The sequence below is a fragment of the Linepithema humile genome, chromosome 5, assembly GCF_040581485.1.
Source record: "Linepithema humile isolate Giens D197 chromosome 5, Lhum_UNIL_v1.0, whole genome shotgun sequence".
Taxonomy (NCBI): domain Eukaryota; kingdom Metazoa; phylum Arthropoda; class Insecta; order Hymenoptera; family Formicidae; genus Linepithema; species Linepithema humile.
Genome location: NC_090132.1, coordinates 25,931,917 through 25,959,260, shown reverse-complemented (window position 1 = coordinate 25,959,260; position 27,344 = coordinate 25,931,917). Strand labels below are relative to the sequence as shown.

General features: G+C 31.5%; 6 protein-coding genes across 10 annotated transcripts; 2 read left to right on the top strand and 4 right to left on the bottom strand.

Moving 5' to 3' along the window:
• Positions 1-74: 74 nt before the first annotated feature.
• Positions 75-2,261, top strand: Rpt6 (26S proteasome regulatory subunit Rpt6). Its single transcript, XM_067355195.1, has 6 exons — positions 75-250; positions 328-472; positions 588-998; positions 1,088-1,314; positions 1,375-1,650; positions 1,954-2,261. Exons 1-6 carry the CDS (start codon positions 233-235, stop codon positions 2,092-2,094), a joined length of 1,218 nt encoding a protein of 405 aa, XP_067211296.1. The 5' UTR covers positions 75-232; the 3' UTR covers positions 2,095-2,261.
• On the bottom strand, positions 2,222-3,809 carry Pex3 (peroxin 3). Its single transcript, XM_012366772.2, has one exon. It carries the CDS (start codon positions 3,807-3,809, stop codon positions 2,679-2,681), a length of 1,131 nt encoding a protein of 376 aa, XP_012222195.1. The 3' UTR covers positions 2,222-2,678.
• On the bottom strand, positions 3,671-4,690 carry LOC105672073 (mitochondrial import inner membrane translocase subunit Tim8 A-like). Its single transcript, XM_012366784.2, has 2 exons — positions 4,431-4,690; positions 3,671-4,107 (listed from the first exon to the last, which is right to left on the bottom strand). The coding sequence occupies exons 1-2, from the start codon at positions 4,518-4,520 to the stop codon at positions 3,916-3,918; spliced, it is 282 nt and encodes a 93-aa protein (XP_012222207.1). The 5' UTR covers positions 4,521-4,690; the 3' UTR covers positions 3,671-3,915.
• A 162-nt stretch (positions 4,691-4,852) lies between these two features.
• LOC105672054 (golgin-84) lies at positions 4,853-7,924 on the top strand. 2 transcript variants are annotated; one of them, XM_012366760.2, is made up of 7 exons: positions 4,853-5,148; positions 5,378-5,808; positions 6,000-6,348; positions 6,433-6,637; positions 6,724-6,963; positions 7,170-7,403; positions 7,498-7,924. In XM_012366760.2, the coding sequence occupies exons 1-7, from the start codon at positions 5,003-5,005 to the stop codon at positions 7,555-7,557; spliced, it is 1,665 nt and encodes a 554-aa protein (XP_012222183.1). In that variant the 5' UTR covers positions 4,853-5,002; the 3' UTR covers positions 7,558-7,924. The 2 variants fall into 2 exon arrangements, with proteins under 2 accessions (XP_012222183.1, XP_012222176.1); XM_012366753.2 differs by having other exon boundaries at positions 5,889-6,348.
• Positions 7,925-8,226: 302 nt separating this feature from the next.
• Positions 8,227-21,203, bottom strand: Cipc (Clock interacting protein circadian). Of its 2 annotated transcripts, none has more exons than XM_067355207.1 (3): positions 20,386-21,203; positions 12,571-12,873; positions 8,227-12,174 (listed from the first exon to the last, which is right to left on the bottom strand). In XM_067355207.1, the coding sequence occupies exons 2-3, from the start codon at positions 12,857-12,859 to the stop codon at positions 11,828-11,830; spliced, it is 636 nt and encodes a 211-aa protein (XP_067211308.1). In that variant the 5' UTR covers positions 12,860-12,873; positions 20,386-21,203; the 3' UTR covers positions 8,227-11,827. The 2 variants fall into 2 exon arrangements, with proteins under 2 accessions (XP_067211308.1, XP_012222341.1); XM_012366918.2 differs by lacking the exon at positions 20,386-21,203 and adding an exon at positions 19,814-20,319.
• Positions 21,204-21,521: 318 nt separating this feature from the next.
• Positions 21,522-26,562, bottom strand: LOC105671878 (odorant receptor Or2-like). Of its 3 annotated transcripts, XM_067355198.1 has the most exons (12): positions 25,706-25,794; positions 24,782-24,837; positions 24,602-24,721; positions 24,401-24,518; positions 24,020-24,281; positions 23,715-23,876; positions 23,544-23,634; positions 23,327-23,463; positions 22,857-22,989; positions 22,651-22,783; positions 22,348-22,521; positions 21,522-22,241 (listed from the first exon to the last, which is right to left on the bottom strand). In XM_067355198.1, exons 2-10 carry the CDS (start codon positions 24,821-24,823, stop codon positions 22,733-22,735), a joined length of 1,116 nt encoding a protein of 371 aa, XP_067211299.1. In that variant the 5' UTR covers positions 24,824-24,837; positions 25,706-25,794; the 3' UTR covers positions 21,522-22,241; positions 22,348-22,521; positions 22,651-22,732. The 3 variants fall into 3 exon arrangements, with proteins under 3 accessions (XP_067211299.1, XP_067211298.1, XP_012221815.2); XM_067355197.1 differs by lacking the exon at positions 24,782-24,837 and having other exon boundaries at positions 25,706-26,562; XM_012366392.2 differs by lacking the exon at positions 24,782-24,837 and having other exon boundaries at positions 24,602-24,781; positions 25,706-25,771.
• Positions 26,563-27,344: the final 782 nt, after the last annotated feature.

Below are 27,344 nucleotides of genomic sequence, written 5' to 3'. Positions count from 1 at the left end.
ATACAGTAAATGAATTGTGTTTTTGTGGAAACTATACCCAAACTTTATAGAACATGAAAAGCAAGCTTAATGTCGCTTCTATGGATGATAAGCGAAAAGCAATCGACTCTGCGAATTTTGAGAGAGAAATAAGGTTATAAGTTACTTTTAAGTTGCATCTTGCATCATCTTTTGCATTAAATGAAAATACATTAAATATTTATCTAGAGCGTTCATTACTTTTGGGTCAATCATGACGCTCACAAATAAGGTAAAAAACGTTTTTAATTATTATTACTATGAGAACTGAAAATTTGTTTATAACTTAAATATTCGAACATTTTTCAGATGGATATTGATGAGAAGAATGCCAAGGGGGAAGGTTTTAAACCATATTATATTACGAAGATCGAGGAATTACAATTAATTGTTGCTGAGAAAAGCCAAAATTTAAGAAGATTGCAAGCACAGCGCAATGAGCTTAATGCAAAAGGTACCTATGTTAGTGATATAAATATGATTACTTATGTGCAAAATTGATAAAACTTTAATATAATTTTATCACATACGAAAATAGATCTAATGTTTAATCATAATATTTTTTACAGTTCGTATGTTGCGAGAAGAGTTGCAACTCTTACAAGAACAGGGCTCTTATGTAGGCGAAGTAGTTAAACCTATGGATAAGAAAAAAGTTTTAGTCAAAGTACATCCCGAAGGAAAATTTGTGGTAGACATAGACAAGAATATTGATATCAATGATGTGACACCAAACTCGCGTGTAGCTTTGCGCAATGAAAGTTACACTCTACATAAGATATTGCCAAATAAAGTTGATCCGCTTGTCTCTCTTATGATGGTGGAAAAAGTACCGGATTCTACATACGAAATGGTTGGAGGTTTGGATAAACAAATAAAGGAAATAAAAGAAGTCATAGAGTTACCAGTCAAACATCCAGAATTGTTTGACGCCCTCGGAATTGCGCAACCTAAAGGTGTACTGTTGTACGGACCGCCAGGTAGCAATCTATTACATTGTTAAAAAATTGAAAATATGAATCATTTCATATTATATTTCCACCATAATTTTCATCTCAATGATTTTTAGGTACTGGTAAGACCTTGCTTGCAAGAGCAGTCGCGCATCACACGGAGTGCACTTTTATTCGTGTATCTGGATCTGAATTGGTTCAAAAATTCATCGGAGAAGGTTCGCGTATGGTTCGTGAACTTTTCGTGATGGCTAGAGAACACGCACCATCCATAATATTCATGGACGAGATTGACTCTATTGGAAGTTCTCGAATTGAATCTGGGTCTGGTGGCGATAGTGAAGTATGTATGGCAAAGACGCACAAGTAGATTTAATTTTTATTATACAACTTATATTTTTAGGTTCAACGAACAATGTTAGAATTGCTTAATCAATTGGATGGTTTTGAAGCAACAAAAAATATAAAAGTTATTATGGCAACAAACAGAATTGATATCTTAGATCCGGCATTATTACGTCCCGGACGTATCGATCGTAAGATTGAATTTCCACCTCCAAATGAAGAGGCTAGACTGGACATCTTAAAAATCCATTCTAGAAAAATGAATTTGACACGTGGAATAAATTTGAGAAAGATAGCTGAACTTATGCCTGGTGCGTCAGGAGCAGAAGTTAAGGTAATTATATGGCGTAGAATAATTGTATCAAATATTCTAATTTTTCGTATTTTGAATAAGATATTTTATTTAAAAAACGCTTAAAAAGTTTAAATGTTAATAAATAGTATATGTAGAGATTTAAGTCCACATTATATTTCTATCTTAAATCTACAGCAAATTTTTAAGCTTTTTTCTATATATATATTTTTCATTTTATTATAAAGTAAAAAATGAAAAATTATCATATCTCATAGCACATAATAATTTAAATAATTACATGTATATTTTAATGTAAATATATGTATATTATTTATATTACAGGGTGTTTGCACAGAAGCTGGAATGTATGCTCTCAGAGAACGTCGTGTTCATGTAACTCAGGAAGATTTTGAGATGGCAGTAGCAAAAGTTATGCAGAAAGATTCTGAGAAAAATATGTCGATCAAGAAGTTATGGAAATAATTAGCTTGCAATTTTTTCAATATTGCATTTTCATTAACGAATTTTAATCTATTATTGTGCTCTTTCAAGCTAATCAGAATTGAAATGTAATGTATTTAAAATGTGTAAACAGAAACTTCATGTAAAATTAGTGATAGCAATAAAACTTTATTACAATATCAAAACAATGAATTTTTATTACAATATCAAAACAATGAATTTTTATTACAATATTAAGTTTTTTATTCAAAAATGCCACACCGCTATAAAACGCTATATAACTTTAAACAGATAAATATCAGTTTGATGTAGTAGGAGTAAAGTATAAATGTTCTAATGTACAATCATGTGTCTGCTCGATTATCATGTTTCCTTTGCGAGGTGTAAATATTAGCAAGAAAACAAAATTGTCAAACGCTTGGTGTTTTAATGTGAAGATTCATCTAATTTTGTGCAGATCAAAAAGCATATCTGAGAACGATAAGAAATTCATATGAAACTCAAGTAAAATTACATTGTTGCATACTGCTACATTATACATATATCATAAAATAATCCTTCCGTTTGATAATCCCCATAATATTGACTGGACTGTAATTTTGTAATTAGCTAACTGCTTCGTAAACATTTGCTCCAAGCATTTTCAATTCGTTATTTAATATCAGACATTGGAGCCAATCTGCCGCTACATCCTTTGATGTTGGATTATCCGGAATCTGTCCATTTAGAATAGGAATAATTTTTGCCAAGGCCATCGTAGTTTTATTAACGTCTACAAATTTGGGTGACACATTACTTGTAGTGGCTCCTAACAAGTTTGGTGTATTTTTACTCGACTCTCCTGAAAACAGTGTCCCGTTTCGTGCATTGTGTACATCATCGATTTCGGAAGCATCACCGAAGTATGCAGATACGTGATCTATTAACAAAGCGAATCCACTTCTGATGTTTTTTTGCATTAAATCCTGTACTTCCTCACTTTCCAATATATCTAACATCTGATCAATTAATTTTGAGTACGTAGATGTCTCTCTGTTTTCAACCTCTTGTTGAAACATGTAATATGTACAATTCTTTACAGGATCTCTCGAGACATCAGTAGATACGGAAGATGTAATTGCCCAAAAAACTTGTTCCAGATCTCTCAGTGTTAACTGCTTTGTCAAAGCCAACAACGCTGTCACCTCTTCAACTTTGCTTTTTATAAAACTGCTCAAATTCTTCACACCTTCATATATAAAATAACTAGAAACTGCCATGTATCTTTCTTGCACTTCATTTCCAATAGTATTGTCCATATTCTGCGTATTTTTATACATATGCCCGCTAATCAAATTGAGCTGAATTCTAAGAAAGGTAACTAGCATTGTGTATGAATAAATTATTACAGTTGATCGTGTAATCGCTAACACTTTCAATTGACTCCAGGATGTTACTTTATTAGCAGAGCCATCCTTAAGCTGATTTATGATGGTTTCTGTATCATTTTCTTTAATCACAGAGTTTCTTAAAGTTGTTGTTAGAGACGATATCATTTGATTGCATGACCTCTCTGTGCTCTCATAGTACTGTAATTTCTTTGTTCTCTCCATTAACATTCTTATTTCTTTTTCTTGCCATTCCCTAAGCTTACGTTGTGTGTAACGTGTCAGAAAAACAACACTGCTAACAATAACACCTCCGATTATAAACTTCCGTTTGTGGCGATTTAAAAATCCCCGAATGCTTGAAAACATGATGAAATGTTTATAACTGTTTGTCAGTTCATATATAAATATATTACCAACATTCTATAACTTATAGAAGAGAAATATAGATACATCCATCTTCAGAATGATGCAATCATTCTATGCTATCTGATTCAGGCTGTATACTTGTAGCAACACGTTCTATTCTATTTGTGATATAATTAGTAGTGTCGATGAATCTCTCGACACAATTCACAAAACACTTGTGAACTTTAGGTTCCAAGCGTAGCGATGGCTTATCCATACAAGTCTCCCAACAAATACCTGTTAACTCATGTACTAACCGCTGAAAATATAAATTGTGTAATTTATGCATTGTTCTTAAAAAAAGAATATTCAATAAGCATCACTATTTGTTACAGAAAATGAATCCAAAAAGAAAAAAAATGATAAAAGTTAACAAGTACTCTCATGTATTATGTAAATTATATGCGGAATTGGAAGTTCATTTATTACTCGATAAAGTTGTAGATTATAGGTAATGAGTTAACAAAGATACAGAGTCATCGCGTTCGTTAAGTATTAAAAATATACAATGTATAAATACATGTATATATTATACATGTATAAATCTAATTTATTAAAATTTACTTGCACAAACAAACTGACCTGAAATTCTTGCTTTTTCGTCTCAGTCTCAATAAAGTGTTGCAACTGATCATCTAGGATAACCTGATTTGAATTTTTCATAAGACTCATACTTCAAATCCTCGCTTTCCTTTTCTTAACCACATTAATGTAAATTTATGACCTAGCGGATTCTTTCTTTATCTTCGTATGACGGTGCTCGAAACCGGTTTATATGTAAGGAAACTGACAATTTGTTATCGTGATCAATGATTACATTCACTACATAGAACAGCGTGCAACCGTGTTTAATTGCGCAATTGTTGAGTAACCATTTCCTATTGGACACACAAATGCATCAATGCGTACAAGCCGTAAGAAAGAACATGTAGCCAATCAGATCAGGTTTGCTTTCAAGCGGAGCAAGTGCAGAAAAAGTGCAACGTAACGAACAGACCGTCACACCTGTGTGCCAGCTGCATTCTGTCAGTGTTGGTCAGTGTGGTTTGTCGTGTCGCTCCTAAGAGTGTAATGTGGTTTATCGAACAATTACTACATGCAACACAGTTTCACTCATTTTTTTTAAATAGTATTTTTTATTGATTTTTATCGGTATGGCTTGGCTGTCTGGTCTTGCTGATAAGGCAGAGAATTTATTAAATAAAATTGATAAAAACACAGCAGCTGTCTTGAATAAAGACAAATACGAGATGCCACATAGTCATCTGTCAGAAGTTACATGGCTTTCTCCGGAAGCTGGGTAATTATTTTCATGTTTATTTCGATTGTTATTGATAAATATTTGGAGTTGTTGATTCAAAAGTTCTGACAATACATTTTCTTTTTATTTACTTTATCTTATTTGCGCTACAATTGTATAAATTTATATTATAAAAAATTCTACCTTTATGTAATTTTAATATATTAATGTAGGTGTTAATATAACGTACGAAAATAACTAAAAATATAATTCATTTTCTTCATTATAGTCGACCTGAAACTACATCCAAGACACCGTTATTGGAATCATTAAGTCATATTCCCTATGTTGCACCTACTTCAAATTTGACATCGGTGAATCTGTTAAATGTAACAGCACCCAAAGAGGATGCACTATTTACATATTTGAATACTCCAGATCTGAGTCCAAAAAGGACAGTCGAATCTTTCAAATCACCATCAACCACCTCTTCGTTATTAGTAGAACATCCTACCGACGACACAGATTCAGAGCTATCGATTCATAGCAGCCGGGCTAGCCCAACACCAACTCACATGTCAATAGAAATGATTCCAAATGCTTTAGACGATAGAGATGCCGAAATAGATACAGAAGATGGAAGTTCATATTTATCTAATGAAATACAGACTGTGCATTATGAAGATCCGGATAAAGCAATACCAGAAGTTACACAGAATGGTAATTTAATTTATATATATTATTAATTATTAATATACATAGTTTTCCATACATACATATTTTGCATTTTTATATTGCAGAACATGATAATGTCGAAGAACATTTGAATGTTTCTTATTTGCAATCCAGATACAAAGTAAAGCCAAATTATTCACAAACGGATAATTCAGATAATTTAACCGATTTTGTAGAAAATAAATCTGTACCAAAGTATACAAGGGAGACGGAAGGTAACTCGGAGAAACAAAATGACTTACTTGAAAAGCAAGAAACAGATCAGCAAAAAGAGATTATATTTCTAAATGAGAAATTGAAATCTTTGGAAGCAGAAAAGTTAGAACAATCAAAGCAAATAGTAGGTTTGCAATTTGTCATTGACAGAAACAGACAAGAATTAAACTCTGTTAGATCTGAATTGGAGCAGCACAAGGCTAGAGCATTGAAAACTTTACAGGAGAAAGAAAAACTTATAGCAGAATTGAAAAGTAGTGCACCAACAGCTATGGATGAAGCCACCATTATGGAATTAAACCAATTAAAGTAACACTCAATATTTTATAAGTTTTTAATACAAATCATTTAATAGTTATTCTAGAGAAATATAATCCGCTATATTGAATTCAGACAAGAACGCGACAGTGTGAGAGAGGAAAATCAGCAAATGTGTCAGCAGCTGAGAATGCTACGCGAAGAAATGATAAATGCAGATTTAAACTTGGAAAAAATAAGACAAAAATCAGTTGAAACAAATTTACAAAATCAAGAAATACTTACTAACGAGAGACGTCGAAGATTAGAAGCAGAAGAAGATCTGAGGCTGCATTCTGAGGTATATATATTTTTTGTTGTTGTGTGAATATTCTCAGAGTAATTATGTAAGTAATTAAAAAAATGTTAAAAATTAAAATGTTTCAGGAAATAAGATCTTTGAAAGATGAATTAATTGGCCAAGGTAATGGATACAGTTTGCAAATACAAAAACAAAATTCGGAAATTTCTAGACTTAGGTCGCAGTTATCTGCATCAGCAACACCAAGTAGTGAAGTGGATTCGAGAATAGGAACTCTTACACAAACTCTGGTTTTAAAACAACAAGCTTTAGAGTGTTTGACAACAGAAAGAAATGCATTACGTCTTCAGTTGGAAAAGATTGAAGTAAATATAATAGCTTGAATTCTATAATCTGAAAATAATATGTGCAATATATAGTGTCAAGATTTTTTTCTACGACATGAAACACTTTTTCACGGACATACATGATACTTTAGAAATATGCTACACTTTCGTATGTCATAAAACGTTTTCTACAAATATTTTTTCTCAACTTTATATATATTTAATAGTAATTTTTTTTTAAATAGCACGAATACAGAAATGCAGCATGCAATTTACGAAGAAACATATCGTATAATAATATAAACGATACAGATGATGCAAAAGCGCAAGTTCCCACGTTTTTAATGGAAACACCGTTTGATACTAGTGTTACTAGAAGAGTGAAGAGAGCTTATTCTTCACTTGATGCTATAAGTATTCGAACAGGGGTATTTTTAAGGAGATATCCACTAGCAAGAATTTTAGTATTGATTTATATGGTAAGTATATACATACGTAGAGAGAGATAGATGACTCTCATTAATTTATAATAATAAATATTACAATACATAGTATATGTACATATTTTTATAGGCACTGCTACAACTGTGGGTTTTGGTAGTACTCTTTTCTCAATCACCCGAAGCGCATTAATAGCAATATTTTAAACTAAAAATAACGATATATTTATAGAAGATTCAATTTTTTTGTGGATATCGGAGAGTAACATTTATATCAAACAGATCAGATCTTGTACGATTTAGCATATCTTTACTCATAAAATTATTGTTGAATGGAAATTTGAATAAAACAACATAGTGATTAATCTCAGTGATAGTTATAAAATAATATAATTAAGTCTTTATTTTTTTACATTTTTAAAAGGTGATATGATGTTACAAGAGTAAAGGTGTATGGGCAGCGTTAAGATAAAAATAGGCATTGGAAAACATTAAGTGTAAATAACTTATTAATACTATTTTTTTATATACTTATTAATTAAAACAAAGGTTAGAATTTATGATGATATAAACTGTTCATTCATTTAACACATGTTAGATCATATTGATAATGGATGCAACGATACCAAATATATGCTTTCTTTTAATCGTTTTTAATTTTGCAATTATTAATAAGTTATCTATAGATTAAACAAAATTAATATAAAATTATGCTTAAAAATATATGTATATTTTTGAGACACTATATGTTATAATAAATATATATTGATTTTAAACTTCAAAATCGAAAAAAAATAAGATAAAAAAAACTTACAAAATAATTTGAACAAAAATGTAAATTTAAGTCTTTAAGAATACAGCATTTCATAAAGCACATACCTAATTCTTTATTGAAAGGTAATTGGTACATGAATTGGTTTAGTAAATACAAAATATACATGGGAATACGATATATACAATTTGCGAATATTGCTCTGTTAGGTACTAATTCCTTAATTAATTTCTATAATTGTAAATATTTAATTCCATTTTTTTATAGCAATATTTAGAAAAAGATTAAGCACAGTGATATGACAAGATATTATTTATAAATATCTGTGTAATAGATTTATTCGCATACATACTGTCACACACGTATCAGCTTCACGAAACATTTTGTGGTCAGGTTGACAATGAAATATTATGTTTACAGCAAATATTACGACGGAAATTAGATCTAATCGTTACGTCAAGTCTCTAAATATTATCTAAATGTCGCCTACTATAAATATCTATATTTGTATTGCTCCAGTAATCGGAAAATAGCGCGTATATGCACCTTAGGCACACTTCTGTCTATCCACATACACAGTTTGATTGAGTACTGCTAAAAGAATATTTATCACATGACTTTCAGTATGAAATTTATTAATTATATATCCCTGAAATACTATAATTATCACACAATTCTAAAGTAGATTAAATGTATTAACATTGCTTTCGATTCATTAGTTATGTAAATATTTCAAAATACATCACGATCATAAAATAAATAAGAATTTATTATTTAGAAGATGAAAGATATCAAATCTTTTTACAGATATATTATTCTTATATCATTGTTTTAACAACTAAACTTCGCGCGAGCCGATTGTATAAAATTATTTAATTAAAATTTCCAATAATTTTGCATACTCTACGTGTTAGACGTCGTGCGTCAAATTAATGGAACTATCACATAAAAATGTCAATTAAGCTTCTTCTTAACTAAAGCATACTTCTAGATACTCCCAACGGCATAATTGAGATAGTCATAAAAAATTGGCTCACATAAAAAAAATGTTACGTAAAATGCGAAAAAAATTAAATCGTTACCACGTTCGTAAATCTAGGACTTAAGCGCGTTACGTTTAAATCTGGTGTTAGTTTCTTGCTTCTCCCACAAGTATATCATCCATCACTGGCTTCTCTTCTTTCATAAAAAAGATTATCATATTTTTCGACGGTTTAAGAATTATGTGATTATCTATGGTAACTGTCGTGCAGTTGTCGTATACTGCGTTATATTAAATTACGTTCGCGCACAAATTGTGTATTCTAATATAGCCAGATCCGTTTCACACATTTGCTGAAACAGCCGCACGAATCAGGTAACGTATTGCGAAGAAGATAATGCGTTACGAGTGCAATTATAGACTTCACAGCCATGACAGTACAGGGTAAGTTTAAGTAATTATTTAAATTATACTAGGTCAGATGTCATAGGTACTCTGTCAAAAACCCAAGAGAATCTTCCTCTGTCGAATCGACTGTTTCGGGCTCTCTAACTATCACTATGACTATACGTCATATCAAAACCACAACACGAATACAAAGACGTTTACTATATTTTTCAGTGTTACGGGAATTGCAGATCATTACTACCGCTTCTGATTCCGAAATGCTGACTCTATTTGGATCATTTATAAAAACTTTCAGTGTTTAAAATTCCAAATGAATAACATCAAAAGTCGATGTTTATATTAAAACTCGATAGAAATATTGATAATTTGGATAAATAATTTGACTGTAGTAGGACTAAGATCAATTTCGCCAATTATTTCATTTAAAATCATAAGAAAAAGAAAGTTGCACAAATTTTTTTGCTCCATAGATTTTTTTAAAGCAGATTAAAATTTTTCGTTCAGAATTTTTTAGTTTAACGTCATTTTTGCAATTTCACAATTCGACATTTATATGTAATCTACATTGCAAAAATTTTAGAAATATTTCAGAAGCGTTTTTCTGTTGTAGAAATATATATATAAGTACAACGGATAAGAAACGTACTGATTGTAACATTTCTGAAAATTTCTATTCTGCTTCTGCCGAAGCAATTTTGTATGACAAAATGCTTCACAAATGTGCAAGCTCCTTGGAAAATATTTCCGAAAAAAGTATTCAGTGCAGCATGGAAGAGTCAGGCGGTATTATCTGCCGATGCGACGGGCAGTTAACAACCAATGCATAAATTAGCATCAAAACTTTTTCTATTACATAAGATAAACTTCTTGATGTCTAACTTGTGCACTGATACTTGCAAGTATCATATCATAATGCTATTCGTTCTTTTACTTTACTATTGGTGGATAACTGGCGGACTGATTTTGTAACATCCATTACACACTAATCTAATGCTAAATGATTATGTGATTACTTAAGAAAGATTACGTGAGAATAACTTCACTGTCAAAATTCTAATAAACTGGATTAGTTACAGGAGTGACATTCCTTTCTACGCCTTACACTACCCAAGGTGATTATACAGGATCACTTCTTTAAATGCTCATACCGTCTAAATGTTCCATAAATGTCTGATGTTTCAAAAATTATTTTTAGTGTCTGAAGACGACACTTACGTAGACACGATATTTTATCTCTCTCAGTCGCGCTGGCACTCGGACAATTTTTGTGAAATCATCCGAGAGGATCGGAGCCTTTCCTTCTTTTAAGTAGCACATCTCACTCAAGCAGCAAGAATCTTGGCGCAAAAAACTTTCCGCCATCTCGTATGTAAACCTTCGAGAATAATTCTTCACTATATCTCAGAAGATACGATTGTATTGGGATTTCTCTTATTTTATAATCGCGCGGAAACGTGCGGTTTCTCGCCGAAATTTTCGATCTGATACTTCAGTGCGACATAAAATTTCTTACCCTAAAATTAAGGATCGAACTTGTTAATAAAGCAATCTATTTGTTCAGTAAATTTCTTATCGCGATGCTCTAGATATTGCAACTTGGATCGAAGGCTGATATAAAGAGTGCGTCAAAATTGGCGTCAGGTGGACCAATAGCGTTGTTTCTTCCACGAGATTGGGCTTTTGAACGAGAAATATCGAGGAACACCATTGTTCTTACATTTCAACATACTCACATTCTTATATCTAACAATAAATAAAAATTCTATTAAGTTAAATCTCGATCTCACTAGTAGAACACAAATAATTCTAAATTGATTATTATTCATCAAATTCTAATTCTATCACATGTTTAATGCTCCTAAAGCTAAATCTCCAAAAAGCTCTTCATTTCCAATAATCTACAGTTCGAGACAATCTTCCTAGTAAAAAAAAAATATTCAAATTTCATGGAAGTTAAGCGTTATCATCTCATTATCCGTAAAATTATAAAGGACAACGCTATAATCCCACTTTTCCACAATTCTGAGACACCCCGTATATAAAAGCTAGTGATACCGCAAATCCAGACTCTGCAGCTTCGCGGCGAACTTTGTTCAGAAAAATTTGTAAACGCTTTAAACGTTACATATTATTTTACATTACGAAAGGAGCCTCACTAAAACACATCTTCTGAAATATATTAAAATATATCTATGTATAATTGTACGTATATATAAGGTGGCGAAAGGTGGGAGGGGAAGGAGGGATTTAAACGTTCTCTCTGATTTCTTACGCGCCTGCTTAGCTTCGGGCTGCGGAAAATCAACATTCACTCCAGCTTGAATCTTCAGACTTATCAGACAAACTCGATTCGTCATTGGTATCGTAATTATCGCAGGTGGACGTGACTTCGTGAAAGAAGCTTCCCGTCGAATCAGGGCTAAGTGGAGGCGATGATAGCGGGACAACTTCATCCGTACACGACGAGACAATCTCGTCTTCAGAATGTGGCGGCACTTGTGCCCCTTGTTGCTGACACTGATTCTCCGGATTATTTAATACAGAATGGAGAAATCTCCGTGTTTCCGCACGTAACGCGTTCACGCGCTTCTGAAGGATACGATTGCGTTGTACGAGAATAATTGTGCGTATAACAATACTCAAGAGATCTGCGGGAACAATCGAACATATCAGAAAACATATTGCGCGCAGAATACTGAATGAAAAGACCTGATCGAACATGAAAAAACAAAAACACAAAAAAAAAGAGAGAGAGAGAGAGAATCTTTTACAGCATGTTCTGAATGTGAAGCAAGTATTGATTTCGCTTTATCTTCTCAGTTTCAAGCGTTAAAATAATTCGCCAGACATGAAGCGACGCTTAAGATTTCCATAACAAAAATCGCTTACTTCAACAGTCTGAATCAAAAATAAAGTCTGGATCGAAAATGAAATCTGAATGCCAAGTATGTTCCACTTTACTACAAAGTTGCGATATTTCGCGCTTGTACAATTAAAAAAGAAAACCCTAACATAATGCTATATAATTGCATTAGTGATCGTACCTTTCTTTGCCATGATGTATTTTTTGTAATCTTCATCCACTTTCGTTGGAAGTTTACTGCTTCTTTCTGGAATAGAGCAGTTTGGAATCGTGGATTCTACCTTCGCTAAACAATTTTCTCGAGATGTTAGAGGCGTTTCATTGATTGTCCTGGTTCGAAACAGCAGCATCTGTTCACGTGCAAACGATCGCCGTTTAACACCGTTTTGTGATCTTTGTCGTCGGTAAACATATGTGTTAATTGTGGTTCCAGTCATCGGAAACTCCGCTTCGCAAACAGTCGGCGCCATTCTTGATAAAATTTCTGAAACACAAATTATGAAAACCATTATTCTGTTCATGATCACAATTATTTATTATTTAATATTGTCCAATTCAGAGAAAGTGATAGAATCTGTCCATGATAAAAGATTTAATCTTTAAATGAAATATTATATAATTTATTTCAATAATTGTACATTCAGCAAAAAATCTAGATGTAATTTTTTTTGTATTTTTTAAAATATTTTAAAAAGAAGCATAAAATTAAACACATCAACTTTTTAATATCTATAAAAAAATTTAATTTGTTGAGTAATATTTCTTGGAAACTTAGAAAAGTATCTAAAAGATATTGTAAAGATGACTGAAGAATTGTAAAGAAGACGGAAGATGTTCGAAAAAGTTGGGCGCTTCTCACATGTCTGTTAGACATTTTAACAATAGTGATGTATAAGAATGCTCAATGCGATTAATACAATCGCAATCAATCTTGTTATGCAAATATATTTTAACATCAATTTGAAAGTATAATTTTTATTAATAAAATCTATGCATCTTTCACATGATTTAAAAATTTATATTCAAGATATATACATTTCAAATTTTTTTTAACGGAAATAATATATTTGCATTCCTTACAAATAATGTCACATCATGTCACAGCATATCATATGATATCGAAGCATATTACTCAATAAAAGTAACTTTTCTTGTAAATGTAATAACAATAATTACTTTTGAAATTTTTGCTCTAAGGAATAATTGAAAATATCGGTAAATTTAAAGTTTTCCTACAAGCTATTTAATAATAGCAATCTGACAATATTATAAATGCATTACAAATATTCTAAAAAAATTAATATTTATGAAATACATAAAATAAATAATTCCCATCTTAATTTTATTTATACGTATCTAAAAATATTCAAATTGTTTGTACAACAAAAATTCATGTAACAAAATCATATACAATTTACATTGAAAGGATAAGATTACGTTATGAAATACTGATAATATTGTGACATTCAATGCTAGATAAATGTTAGGTAATCAAGGTTATTTTCAAGATCCGCGCACAGGAAACAATAGGAATCAGTCATCGTTATTACGTCGGCAAGATTCATGTCGGATAGTGTCATTAGTGAGAGCTGACGTGCCCTCCTAATGTCCTACTATTGACTTCGGAGCAACATCCGGCGTTTTGACGACGACCTATGTATCCTGCACGTGGGCATCCTTCCGCCGCCGCTCGTACCGCTCAGCGACACGATCGATGCAGCCGATGACCTGATTACCGTTAACGTCACTGCACGTGCCTGCACCGAAATAATGCCAAAGCCTCAACTCCCACTCGCACGCGTCGCGTATATTTGAAATTGTTATGACCTCGAATCATCCACCACGTGCAAGACGTGACGTGTGACCGTATGATATGTGATAAATAAATACAGCAGTCCTTGACATTAGTGCGTGGAAACTTGAGCAGGTAAAGAGCATCTGCATCACGGCACGTGTACATTTAACTCTTAATTATTCACGCCGCCGTGTTTTCCCGATAATTTTTGCGGCCTTACCGCGCTGTGTGCAGTTGCATGTCGTGATATTTTCTTATATTTGTCTTCTATGCGTATTCAAAGAATAAATTTACTCTGTTCAAAACAAATACAAAACGTATATCAACAAAACTAAAAAAAGAAGAAATAAAAATACTTTTGCTCCGCATTTGCAATGTAAAAATGTAAAATTACTTCAGGAAACATATAAATTCCTTGATTAGACTGTCTAGACATTAATATCGTGAAATATAATTTATCTATTTTTAAAAACTTTGAATATATTACATATTTAAAAATATTAAAAAATGTGCAATATATTTATTTTAAATATTTTAACATTGCATATATATTTTATCAGATCTATCTGTGAAAAACATCTTAGATTTATTTTAAATATTCTCTTCATATTTATATTACGTATTGTTATAAGATTATGATTTGTTAAAGTGTATGTTTCTTATGAGGCGATTTTCTTTGTATCTGCTTTCATCACGACAGACGTAATCAAACGAGCTAGTACGTGTACTTAATAATTCCAATATATATTCGGCATTGATATAGTTATCTCTCGCAAATATTATAAAATGCAATCTTCACTTAACGTTTCGTTTGGAAGAAAATCGACTTGTCACCGTTCTCATTCCGAGAAAACCGATTTCTCATTCTTTGACACGTGGCGATGATTAATGCAACGCTCATCAAACGTCAAAGTCATCTATTTTGCGTTTTCTGCTGACCGCGCGAAAAAACATCGTCGTGCGACGGTGATGAAGCGTGCGATAATTCTGGCGTTCGCGGGAAAAACTCGATTAAAGCGTTAAGGTTACATAGAGCGATACACGCGCAGACCGTACGATGAGGGCGGGCACGTGGAAGGCCGTTTTACGTCACTCTACCCCGCGCACTCGCTCTATTAGAGACGCGGACGAATGCTTCCGTGCCACACGCGCGTACACGCGCCGACCTGCATAGACGGTGACACGTGCGCTCTGACATGATTTTAAGCCGAGACACGTGTCAGCGTGGGAAGGTGTCCAGGGGCTCGCCGTGTAGAAATCAGCACCGATTTCTTTCCGACGACCACCGAGTCGAACGGACGCAATCGCATCCGAAGGACTTTGACGCCCAATGCATCCGATAAAGCATGCAAACAAATGAATAATTCTAGGAACGGAATATTAGAAGGACAGCGGCGCGGGGTGGGAGAATGACGTTTTATCGAACGCTCGTGCGATTTCAAAGCGATAATAATTGATACACACTCCGTATTATCTGCAACAGTGATTCATGAGCTAATACAGGCACGTGGCAAATGAATCTGTTGATTATAATTATATCTCTGACCTCCTTTAATTTCTAATAGAGCACGCGTCTTTCTCTTCTTATGTTCAATACCATCTTATGAAAAGCCCTCGCCTCTTCGCATCTAGTTCTATATTCGCGGGATTGATTCAATTCATCAGCTTCAAATTTATTTGTAGTCTTCTCATGAGCTTCACACGTCTCGCGATGTTATCACTGTGCATCATTACACGCACGTGACCAAAATACGTTACGTATACTTCTCAGTCGTCATCTCCGTTTTTTACACCTCTTGTACATATAAATGAATACAGTAGATATCTCGCATCGAATGTCCTTCCAGCAGCCAAATTCGAATCGACTTTTTTCAAACACCATAATTGAGATACTCGATCCTTGTGCAATAAGTCGTTGATGTAATACTCGTTGCGAAATAAGCTTTCAAAGCAAATCTCTTTACGTGAAGTAGATACCAAAGATTTTACTTCAGAATTTTATGTACTGAGATATCAGTTTTAAACTTACATATAAATTCAACAAAGCTTAGAATTTATAAAGGGACGCGCTATCTAAAAAAAAAATAATTATCAATAATTACTTCTCTTCAGGATCTCATGCTGAATCAGAATCAGAACTAAGAAACCGGTTCGTTGTATCTTATGTTTTAATCTGATTTAATTTTTTGTAACTTAAATTTTATATTAATTTATATTAAGTTTATATTACAAGAATAAACGTTTGCGCGCCCCTTTTTGCTGTACATTAATAATTCATTAAAAAACTAAGAAAGACATAAGAAATTCTAAAAAATGTAAAAATAAAAAAAACTGCGGCAAAATAAACTAATCGCAAGTTTCGCGTTAAAAATTAAATATGTAGACTGTGCTGATAAGCATATATCTAATAGCCAGTAATGACAGTAACGCCAATAATAGTAAGACGCTTATTATTGGCGTTACGAAAAAAAAATCTAAAAAAATCTGCTCGCGCGAGTCGAGTGGAGTTCGATTCGAATATAAATGTACGATAATTTTTAAATTGCTTCACAATGTTTTCGATGTTAAGCGGAATTTCATGCAACACAATGTATATTTCCAATTTTCCATATAATGTAAATGAAGTTGTCGATATCCCCGATTATTAATTTTGAATATTTGACAGTTTTGTTGTATTTTCCATTTTACACTATTCCGATCGCATCGAGTGCAGTTAAAATTAATTTTCATAAATTTTTCCATAATAAAAACATTTTGTATATAAAGAACAATTACAAAATATCTTGAGTTTTACATTTCATATTTCATTATCAAATCGTAATTTGGAATACCGATTCAGAGATAATAGCTCTTTCCGTTTATGCAGATATGCAAATATTTTGAGCAAAAAAAGCTGATAATTAATGATAAACTGATAATCAAACTTACTTGCTTTTTAAATCAATTAGAATCGCGTAAATCAAACACAGCATTAAGATTACTCGGGTTGATTGAACAATTCACTTCGTTTCGACGAGAAAATTTGAGTCGATTCGCAATTTAAAAGTTCCCGGAAACTGGCTTTCTATTTGAATTTCAGAATAAAAAGAAAAAGAAAGAAAAAAAATGAGATTTAAAATTTTTAAGTTTAAATATTAAATTTTATTAAATCCTCTTCTTTTGCACAAAGAGATCGTCGTACACGTGGCGACTGCAAAGTTCAACGACTTGAGCTTGTGACTGTAAGCATTTTCTTCAGTCAACACACTGGAGAAAGATGAACATACGCGATTCCCTTTTCTTCCTCTTATACAACTCACTCTTTGAGATTTACTCTCTCCTCCTCTCAGCTCACAGCTAAAATTATATTTTAGACATGTGCAAATTTGAAATTGTACACGAATAACGATTTGAATGACATAAAAAAAAGAACATGTACAAACATGAATCATGTCATTCATTTAATAAAATTCACGACAAGCAAATGTCAAAATACTCATTTTTCTAAAATCTATACAAGATCACTTTTATGTTTCTACGATAAAATCCATGAGAAATTTTTCATCCTCAATATTAAATAAATTCTCTGTTCAAATCGTACCGTAAGCAACAAAATTATGTTCATATCACATGTCTTCAAAGATTTAAAAAATATAAGCATAGAAAGTGTTGTATATTCTTAATAGAACAATTTTTCGATATATAAAGGATCAAAACATATCAAATATATATATCGTTGAACTTTGCAGTCGCCACGTGTACGACGATCTCTTTGTGCAAAAGAAGAGGATTGCAAAAATTTAATATCTCCTAAAACGAGAGAAAAAAAGAGAGATAGTTAATCTCTTTCTTTTCCCCCTTTTTCTTTTTAAAATTCAAATAGGAAGACAGTTTCCAGGAACTTTTAAATTACAAGTCAACTCCAATTTTCTCGTATATTTATCATAAGATCAAAGTATCATAATATAAAATGCTAAGATATTTCATAAAAAGATGAATATTTTAAGTATTATAATCTCATTTTCCTGATATAATTTTTTTACTATCATTAAAAACATTTTGTAAGTTATATCTTAAATAATAAAATTAATTTCACATCGTACAAGAATTTGAAAAAATAATCTAAATATCGGAAATTGTATATTCTTAAAGCAATATTTCAGTATAAGAATTGAATGCTATCAATATATAACGCCAAAATATTTTATGAAAGAAAGGATGGAACATTTTTTAATTTCATGTTCGTAATGTAATCTATTGATTTTTCATGCGAATAAAATACGTCATTATTGTGATATCCCGTGATGCAATATACATATAATTTAATAAAAAAATTTAAGTAGTAAAATTTCACATTGTATGCAATTTGAAAAATGTACAAACTATTGAAAATTATATATTCTTTAAAAAATAATTTTTCAATGTAGGGATTGTGATGCTATCAATACAAGATTCAAATTATTTCATTATTTATGAGATAAGATGAATACTGAAGGTAGTTCCAACGACACAATCGCTAAAAATATAGAAAGTAGAATTAGATGTATAAAAGAAGCTGTTTTAAAAAACAGCAGTTAAAAAAAAAAGAAACAGTTTTTATTTCACTTGACTGTACTTTCCATACATAAATAACGATATGTATTTATACGTAAGCTACTATATACAATATAAATTTGCTTGCAAAAAATAAAAAATATTGTAAGTTTATTTTACAAAACTAAAAATTGGTTTCTAATATTTCAAATTTTGCGAGAAAAATTATTACGCACAGTTGCTAATTCTTGCAATCAGACAAAATTGTTCGACTTCACTTTCGTCTGACTAACATGTAAAAACTATCGAGCAAATGTATTATTAATGAAAGACATTTTAATAACTGTGGTAAAAAATTCTAAAAAAATTTGAGATATTGCCTCTCTTGACAACGCATATATTTATTTCTCAAGATTTCAAATTAATCTTAAATAATTGAGAAATCGTTGAAACCACTTTAACGTATATACTTTCAGTTTTGTAATGTAATGCATAAATATCTTTCAATATCGATACAATTGTAGCACCTACTATTGTGACATCTTATGATAAAATACGTAGTTTTATCATTTAAAAAATTACATTAAATAAGATGATATGAAAAGATATTGAAATTATTTCATATATATTTTTAACCTTGTATAATCTCAAATATTCTTCTCATATATCATTAAACCATTCCCGACAATCGTTTTCATTCGATAAAGAAAAAATAATTATCTATTTAAAAAAAAGTAATATCACCTTCTGTGTCGAAACATATTCCTATCCTGACAAAATTCTTATCGTGAATTCCAAAAATCCATATCAGCCATTGTATGGCTTGTAAAAAAAATACTAAAGCTCTCCCTTTTTTCGTAGACCTGTCGGGGAAAAGAAGGCTAGTAGAAGGAACACTCGATGTGTCACGAAACTCGATCCGTGCCGCGTACACATCCGCGCGTACGGTTCTTTCAAGTGCGAAACCGGCTTACACAAAGGCGCGTAACTTCCGCTTGTGACTGAGATTGCAAGCACGTATCTACAGAACACGTAACACCCGCGTCGCGATAACGATGGCGCGAGTTCGGCGATTGTACGATTAAAAACCATCTCAAAAAAGCTAGTGACAATATACCTGCGGAACAGTGCGAGAAGACAGTCACTCAATGTCGTCGTTCCTCCGTCATTGATCTGCATACGCCGATGGTCGCAAATCGACTAACCACGCCGGAGAGTCGCCATGTTACGCTGCTCGTGGTGTCTCGAGGGCACACGCACGCGCGCTATATCGGAAGTACACGAGGCGAAAGCAAGAATTGACTCGACGTTATATCACAATGACAAAAGGGTCGACACGTGCGTCCCCACTATGCCCGCTCGCGTCGGCCGTTGAGACGTTTCGCCGTAACGCTACTACGACTGTATAGGGCGATCTCAAGTTTTGCTGTTTCGTCAGACTGGGCCTACATTGAGCAAACCGGATTTGTTGCTCTACGCATTTCGTTACAAATTTTCGTTAGAATATTTTTTCTTTTTTCAGAGCGAAGAAAATGACTGCAACGGGATCGTAAAACGTTATATAAAAAATCCGCGCGATAATGTAGAACTTTGAAACCCAAACGAAATTTCACGATAATTTCAAAGATACGCCCTCGTTCCTGTAAATTAAGCTTTCGACATTTTTCGTAGTCATACAGAAATTTATACCTTATCAGATGCAAGCAGTTCAAATTCCCGATGACATATTTGCATATTTATAAATGATATCTCATACATTTATGATGAGAGATATATATTATTTGTATATATATTGAATTAATCTGTTTTTTGTTAATTAATAAGTTGCAGTTTTTGAACGGTTGATTGGCACTATTAATAATTAACCTTGGATAAACTTTTTCTTTGCTCGTTTTCGAGTAGCGATTGTTTTTATACGATTCGAAAGTATAATTTTATTTCTACATCTATTTATTGTCTGCTCATTGGATTTTCTTATCGGTTTTTTTTTCCGTTGCGTAATGGTTTTTCGATACAGTCTTGTTGCTTTTTTCACGTCTCAAATTGTTTTAATCGAGCCATTTTGTCTGCGTCTGCACTATCAGAAGTGGAGCAGAATCAATAACTTTTTTTTCTGCCTTTTTATCGATGTCATTAATAATGTTGTTAGTCAGTAATTATTATTGTTAGTCAACAGATGTAGCCCTCATTATTTCTAATTTTACTACTTGAAAATTTAACTTACGAAGCAATTAGCTTCTATTTTGGTTTCGCTATTTTCGCTGTTTCCGCTATTAAAACTCAAGATATATTTATAATCTATTTCAATGAACCTGAAATGAACGTTAAACAATGGACATCTTAAATTATAATATTAAAGACAGGAAATATATGTAAATAATTCTTACGAATTACATCCAGACAAAGGACTTTTTGTCGACGAAATTATTTTAATTCAATAAAACTGATTTTGTAAAATATGGTAACAATTACGGTATTAAAATTATTTTATATCAATGTCAGAAGCACGCTTAGAATTTTTTGAGTCAATTTGCCATATGTTACAACATTTAAATATTCTCTATATTCATTACGTTAATAATTTACAGCAAATTATACCACAACGATCTGACAACAAAGTTAATAAAAGCACACTTTATTTATAATTATAAACATAAATTTATAATTATAAATAAAAATTATTTTAGTAATATCATGAAAAAGTTGTTATTATCTTTCACCGATAAAAAATTCTAAAACTTTCGTATTTAATGAATAACAGCTTAGTCTTGTTTAATCCGTAATCCTTAAATTTTCATTTTAACGCACAAATAAGTAAATTAATATACGTTTCTAAAAATGTGTTTATTTTCAATGACAAAGAAGGTAATAAGAATCGAAAGTCGTTGTCGGAGCGCAAAATTATTAACCATTATCAAAAAAATGGATTAAACTCCAAAGGTTAATATAACAAAGAACGGACTCACCAACTGCACGCGCAGCATCGACCGGTACAGGATGTCAGGGCAAAATGACCTGACATGCCAAATCTAGTGAGCTATATAACATACTGGAGTGAGCTTAAAGTAGGGATGGACCACTGAGGAAAAGAGAGAGTTATATTGGACGGGGACGTCTGTCTCATGTCTGTCTTCGTTTTATAATACATCTCCATCATACACGCTAATAAATTGTGGAAGGAAGACAAACGTCTCCGTCTACTATTGTTATCCTTGGACCGCAAACTGCATATTGGTTCCTATTATGGGAAAAGCTCACTCCAATATGTTATATAGTTCAATGGTACGCAACAGGAACTCGAAATGAGTAGCCAATCGCAGGATGAAGGACGAGTGCACGCATCTAAGCGGGATATCCAAACTAAATTTTCGGTAACTTCTTCAATATAGATGCACATATTTAACTCAAACCATCCGTGTCCTCAAATAAACGTTCATTCATTCATTTCCTAATATGCATTATTTAAAATGCATTTTTTAATAGGAAGATTTCTTATTCAAAATCCTAACACGTTCTCTTCGCCAAAATCGTGGTCTTTGAAAAACCTGTAATTAATAATAATCGATATAGATCGCTCATAGATCGCTCGTTCTGATATTGCTACAACGCTCATTAAATCGATAATAGTTTCTGTCTATTAGTTCGACTTACATATAAAGGCATCACAATTTTTGCATTAGTCGATTTCATGTACCACATCGCATCGCGAAAATCTCGGCATTCTTATAAAATAATCGAGTTTGTTCACTAATGGGAAATTTTGCGAGAAAGAAATATCTTTTTCTTATTGCCTTCTCTGTCACTATTTGTCTTTGAAGAATCACACTATACAGTAGAATTTATTTTCATTAAGAAATGTCAATTCTCTAATAGTTCACTCTAATAGTTCACTCTAGAATATTCTAATAGTTTATTTGCCATTTTCTTACAAAATAGAATTACTCTTGTACTTACAGAAACATGAAGCACAAAATATTTTTCTAAAATTTATATTAAATAACTAATTTTACTTGAAAATCTAATATAATCTTTTCGATTATTGAAGCGACGATAGGGTGGTGAAAAACGAGAAAGACGTTTGCGCCATCTTAAAATTGGAGATAATTATATATACTACAGCAAGTATTATAAGTGATCGAAATGAAAACAATCATTCTTACCGAAGCATAATTAATTAGCGATAGCACGTACATGTTACCAGCCGTTAAGGTACAAGGCGATAAAGTCCTATAAAGTAATATGCTTAATAACTGCGTCGATTTTCGCGACAGTTTATACCATAGCACGTTGTATCTAAAAATATGAACAAGCGTATAATTTTTACATCCTTATCTCCAAGCAGCAATCTTTCAATTTTTTAAAAAATTTTTATTACAATAATAAAATTTAAAAAGTACAAAAATAGAAAGAAAATAATGCAAAAAAATAGAATACGTATAAAAAATTCATAATATTAAATAAAAATACAAAATACATTTACTTCCTTTTATGTTTAAAAATTCAAAACGCATGGAAGAAGTATTACGTAGATACTTTTTCGAAAAATCTTTTTACACTTTCACGATTGTGTCACGTTTTTCCTATTTATTCGCTAATATTGGACTGAGTAAATTTGTGGCGATATATTTACGCTTTGTCGAATATATCTGAGCTGTGGTCCATTATTCTTTGGCCAGGAAAGTTTAAAATGAAAAGATGCCCGAAAGCACCGATAAGCATTGCTACGAATCTGATCATTTGTCCTTTACGATCCATTAAAGCAAGTATCTGCAACATAGTTAAATTTTAAATTGATAACAAAGTACAAAATATTTTCTAAACAATATTGTTTCTATACCATCGCTCACTTGCATTAAGAGGAGACTTATGGCCATCATATTTAAAAAAATATACATAAATGAAAAATGTCCAAACGAGAAATTCAACAAATTAACATATCTGAAAACAGATATAAAAAATAAAATAATTGATTACATTAATACATTTCTTGCAATATGTCAAAGATCTAAAAAACTCACTCGAGACACAATTGATGTTTCCATAAGATAACTATTAGTTCGCGATAAATTTTTTCGTCTCTATCATACTGTACGCAATTTGCTAATCCGCCTTTGTGAGTTTTTTCGAGTTCGTTATCCTTCCACGAGCTTATCGCCGAATTTAGATTCTCTAATCGCTGCCTTCAGAACACAACATTACAAAATTAAAAATTTTTAAATTAAAAATTTTAAAATTTCATTTACGTCACGACAATAATATTTAAATAATTTTCTTCTGAAGTTGTTAAAAATAAGTACTATGACTAACAATAAGCTATAAATACCCGACAGCGGCGAATAGACTGCATCCGTGTTGCGTTAATACTATGTAGAGTGAATCGACTGATAATAACATGCTTATACCAATCACAGCCGTTATATACGAATGAAGTAATACAGTAAAGTAGTATTCTTCTCTATCAAAACTATAATCGACATCGAACATATAAATGTTCGGGCGCGATTCATTGAGAGGTTTGATGATATTCAATAATTTCGGCAGTGGTGGTATTGCCATGAAAAGACACAGCAAACTATAAAAAGTAACTGCAAATCGCATTATTATTTATTATGATTTGCGTCAATTGCACGATACATAATCCATAATATTTCAGCATAAAAATCTAAATATATAAAAATATATAAATAATTTATCTCATCATTACCGATAAAAAATATCGTTATTTTTCTTCCTGCGACAGCATAATCATGCATAATCTGTATTTCTACAGAATGCACGAAAACACGCCAATGATAATCGATGACAGACAACAGTTGATTTATCTGAAATCAGTAAAACCAAACAATAAAATAATCCGCATTTTGCGTTAATAAGTAACAAAAGCATCACACTCTACATGTCTTACGTTTTTAGTATTCAAAACTACACTGGATATTTTTATGTAACCGCCGGTCACAAGTACAAAGATAATGAAACATTCGCAGTCTTCAGTTATGGTCCTCCAACTGTCCATTATTTTTACAAACTAAAAATCGGTAATAATAATTACCGAATTGTCTATGTACACTTCTAACGTTCCACTTACCTGTGTTAAATACAATGTAAATAGCCGATGTGTGTAGAACATCGGCGAGAATAATTCTACGAGATAAAACAATTTTTTATCTTCGATAACTTTTGCAAATAAAAGATACAGACTGTTCCAAATCAATCGCCTTTTCTCTAATCTGCGAATATTTAAATCAATTTGGACAATAAATCAATTCGACTTTTCTTGATAGAAATTTTAGAGTTTTTCGGCATCAATGAATTCTGAATTACAAGCAATTTAAATTTTAAAAATTTTCTGAAATCTTTAGAGTTGGTTAAAGAAAATGCGATTAATCTGAGACACTTTGTATGATATTGTTACGAACGGAATTAATTCATTATTTACTCAAATATATGATAATGTCTTCGTAAAATTTACGAAGGTGTCTCAAATATTTATAAATTTGTAAAAAAGCTGTCTTTAAGATGGAATTTTTGAAAAAAGAATGACTTAAGACTTGAAAAACACTTAAAATAACTTTTCGATTTTTTGTTTAAATATTTAAATAAACGATAAAAAGTGATAATGATTTGAGATTACTTGTGACTCATTTGTATCAGATGTGTAATTTTTTGGCACATAGGTTGTGATAATTATTTTAGATATTTAAGCGATATGAAAAAAAACTCAGACAAGACGCGTGTTTTAAAGACATTTGAAAAACGTTCAAAAGACATCTTTTAGTGTTAACACTCACGCACAATTTTTTAAGAGTTTTACAAATGTAAACGTAAATATTCAAAATATTTTTTTTAATATTCCAAAAAATGTTGAAGGTGACTTAGCAAAGTTAAATGCATAAATCTGTGATTACGTCTAAAATAAGCTGCACATACACATGTCGCCATGCGGAAACATTCCTGCCGCGAACTTTATTTGCAACAAAAATTTTCACAAAGTAATAGAAACATACGTTACCTCAAGATAACCTAAGGTGAATATCAAACATATTATTACGGTTGGCATCAATATCTTCATGAATATGTTTTGAGCCGGCCAACCGCCGATCATCGACATTAAGTTCTTGTTAATATTATAGTAACGTTCAAAAAACGACTGCATTTCTCCGACTACTTCCGTCTTGCTGTTAGTTCTCTCATAGAGTGACGTCGCATCATACTTCGAACATCCCCCTACATCCAACTATGTATGCAAATAACATGTTGCGATATTATTGCAATACATATAACGTTGCGATAATCACAGCTTGTCAGAAAGCGCGTGCTGAACGCTGGACGTGTCCGCGCGTTTTCTTTCCTATTTCTTATTGTCAGAAAGAAGAAAAAAAGAATGACAAATTATACTGTGCAAAATATTATCCGTCGCACGTGATAGTTAGCCACCTGTTTTCTTTGAACGTGTGCCATGTCAAAAATTTCGCCTCACGCGATACTATATGATTTTTATTGTAAGTTATATTATACTGATAAGTATACACAAGATAAATGTAAGGAGGAAACCGAACAATACAAAGAATTATGTGATACATATAAGTAAAAAAAAAAGGGTACGGCTTAAAATAAATTATCGCCAGATTACGAGGAGTCACATATTGTGAAAAAAAGACTGCTTTAATAATTAATTTTATATCTTATTTAAATGTGTTAAATAAAGCTTACATAATGTGTTGAGCGCGCAATTATATTGGCACGTGTCAATCTTTAAAGACGCACTCAAATCGAGTCAAATCGAGAATTTTATTAAAAATCAAGAGATCTTATTAAGTTAACATAAAATCGATATAAAAAGTGTATATTAAAAAAAGATAACAAAGTGTGTATATTTTTTGGAAAAAATTCAATATAATTTATATTATTTCGAATTAGGAAAATAGATATTCAAATTCCGAAGTTCTGTCTATGGAAATAATGTTCGCATTTTTTAAATAAAATTATTATAAAATATAGCACTGCACTTTGTGATAATTTTATGAAAAAAACAAATAATTATAATATTTTTTTCTGTAATAAAATTATTTAAAAAGATATAAAAAGATTTGAAAAATTTACTCTCATACAAAAGACGTAAGTATCACTGACATAAACTATATGTATATTTATTTTTTAAATGTTTCTTGCTTTATACATCACATAAAATTATTAACAAAATTCTAGCTTGATTTCTATCACGATTATAAATCTAAAGTAAAGACTGAACTATAAAGTTTATTCAGAAAAGGTTGTATGAGAAATACAAAATATATAAGTTTCATCTTTTAATCCTTTTAACATTCTTATCGTAATAATTTTTCTGATTATATATCTCCATATGTTTTCAATTTTATTTTTGTAATTTAATCTTTAATTAGCCTCTCTGTATTTAATATAAAATTTCACTTTGGATCTGTTATTGTAAAATATTATCCTTGAAAGATATCGCTCATCCAGTAATCTACTTGTTAATAGGTTAAGTTTACATTAGATTATAAGTTAATAACTACTTATAAGTTAGGAGTTAATAAATCCTCTTTGAATAATTCATGAGAAATTGTCATTGTCGCATCGGCGAGAAAAATTATAAAACGATTATAATTATGTAACTATAAAGAATAATCGTT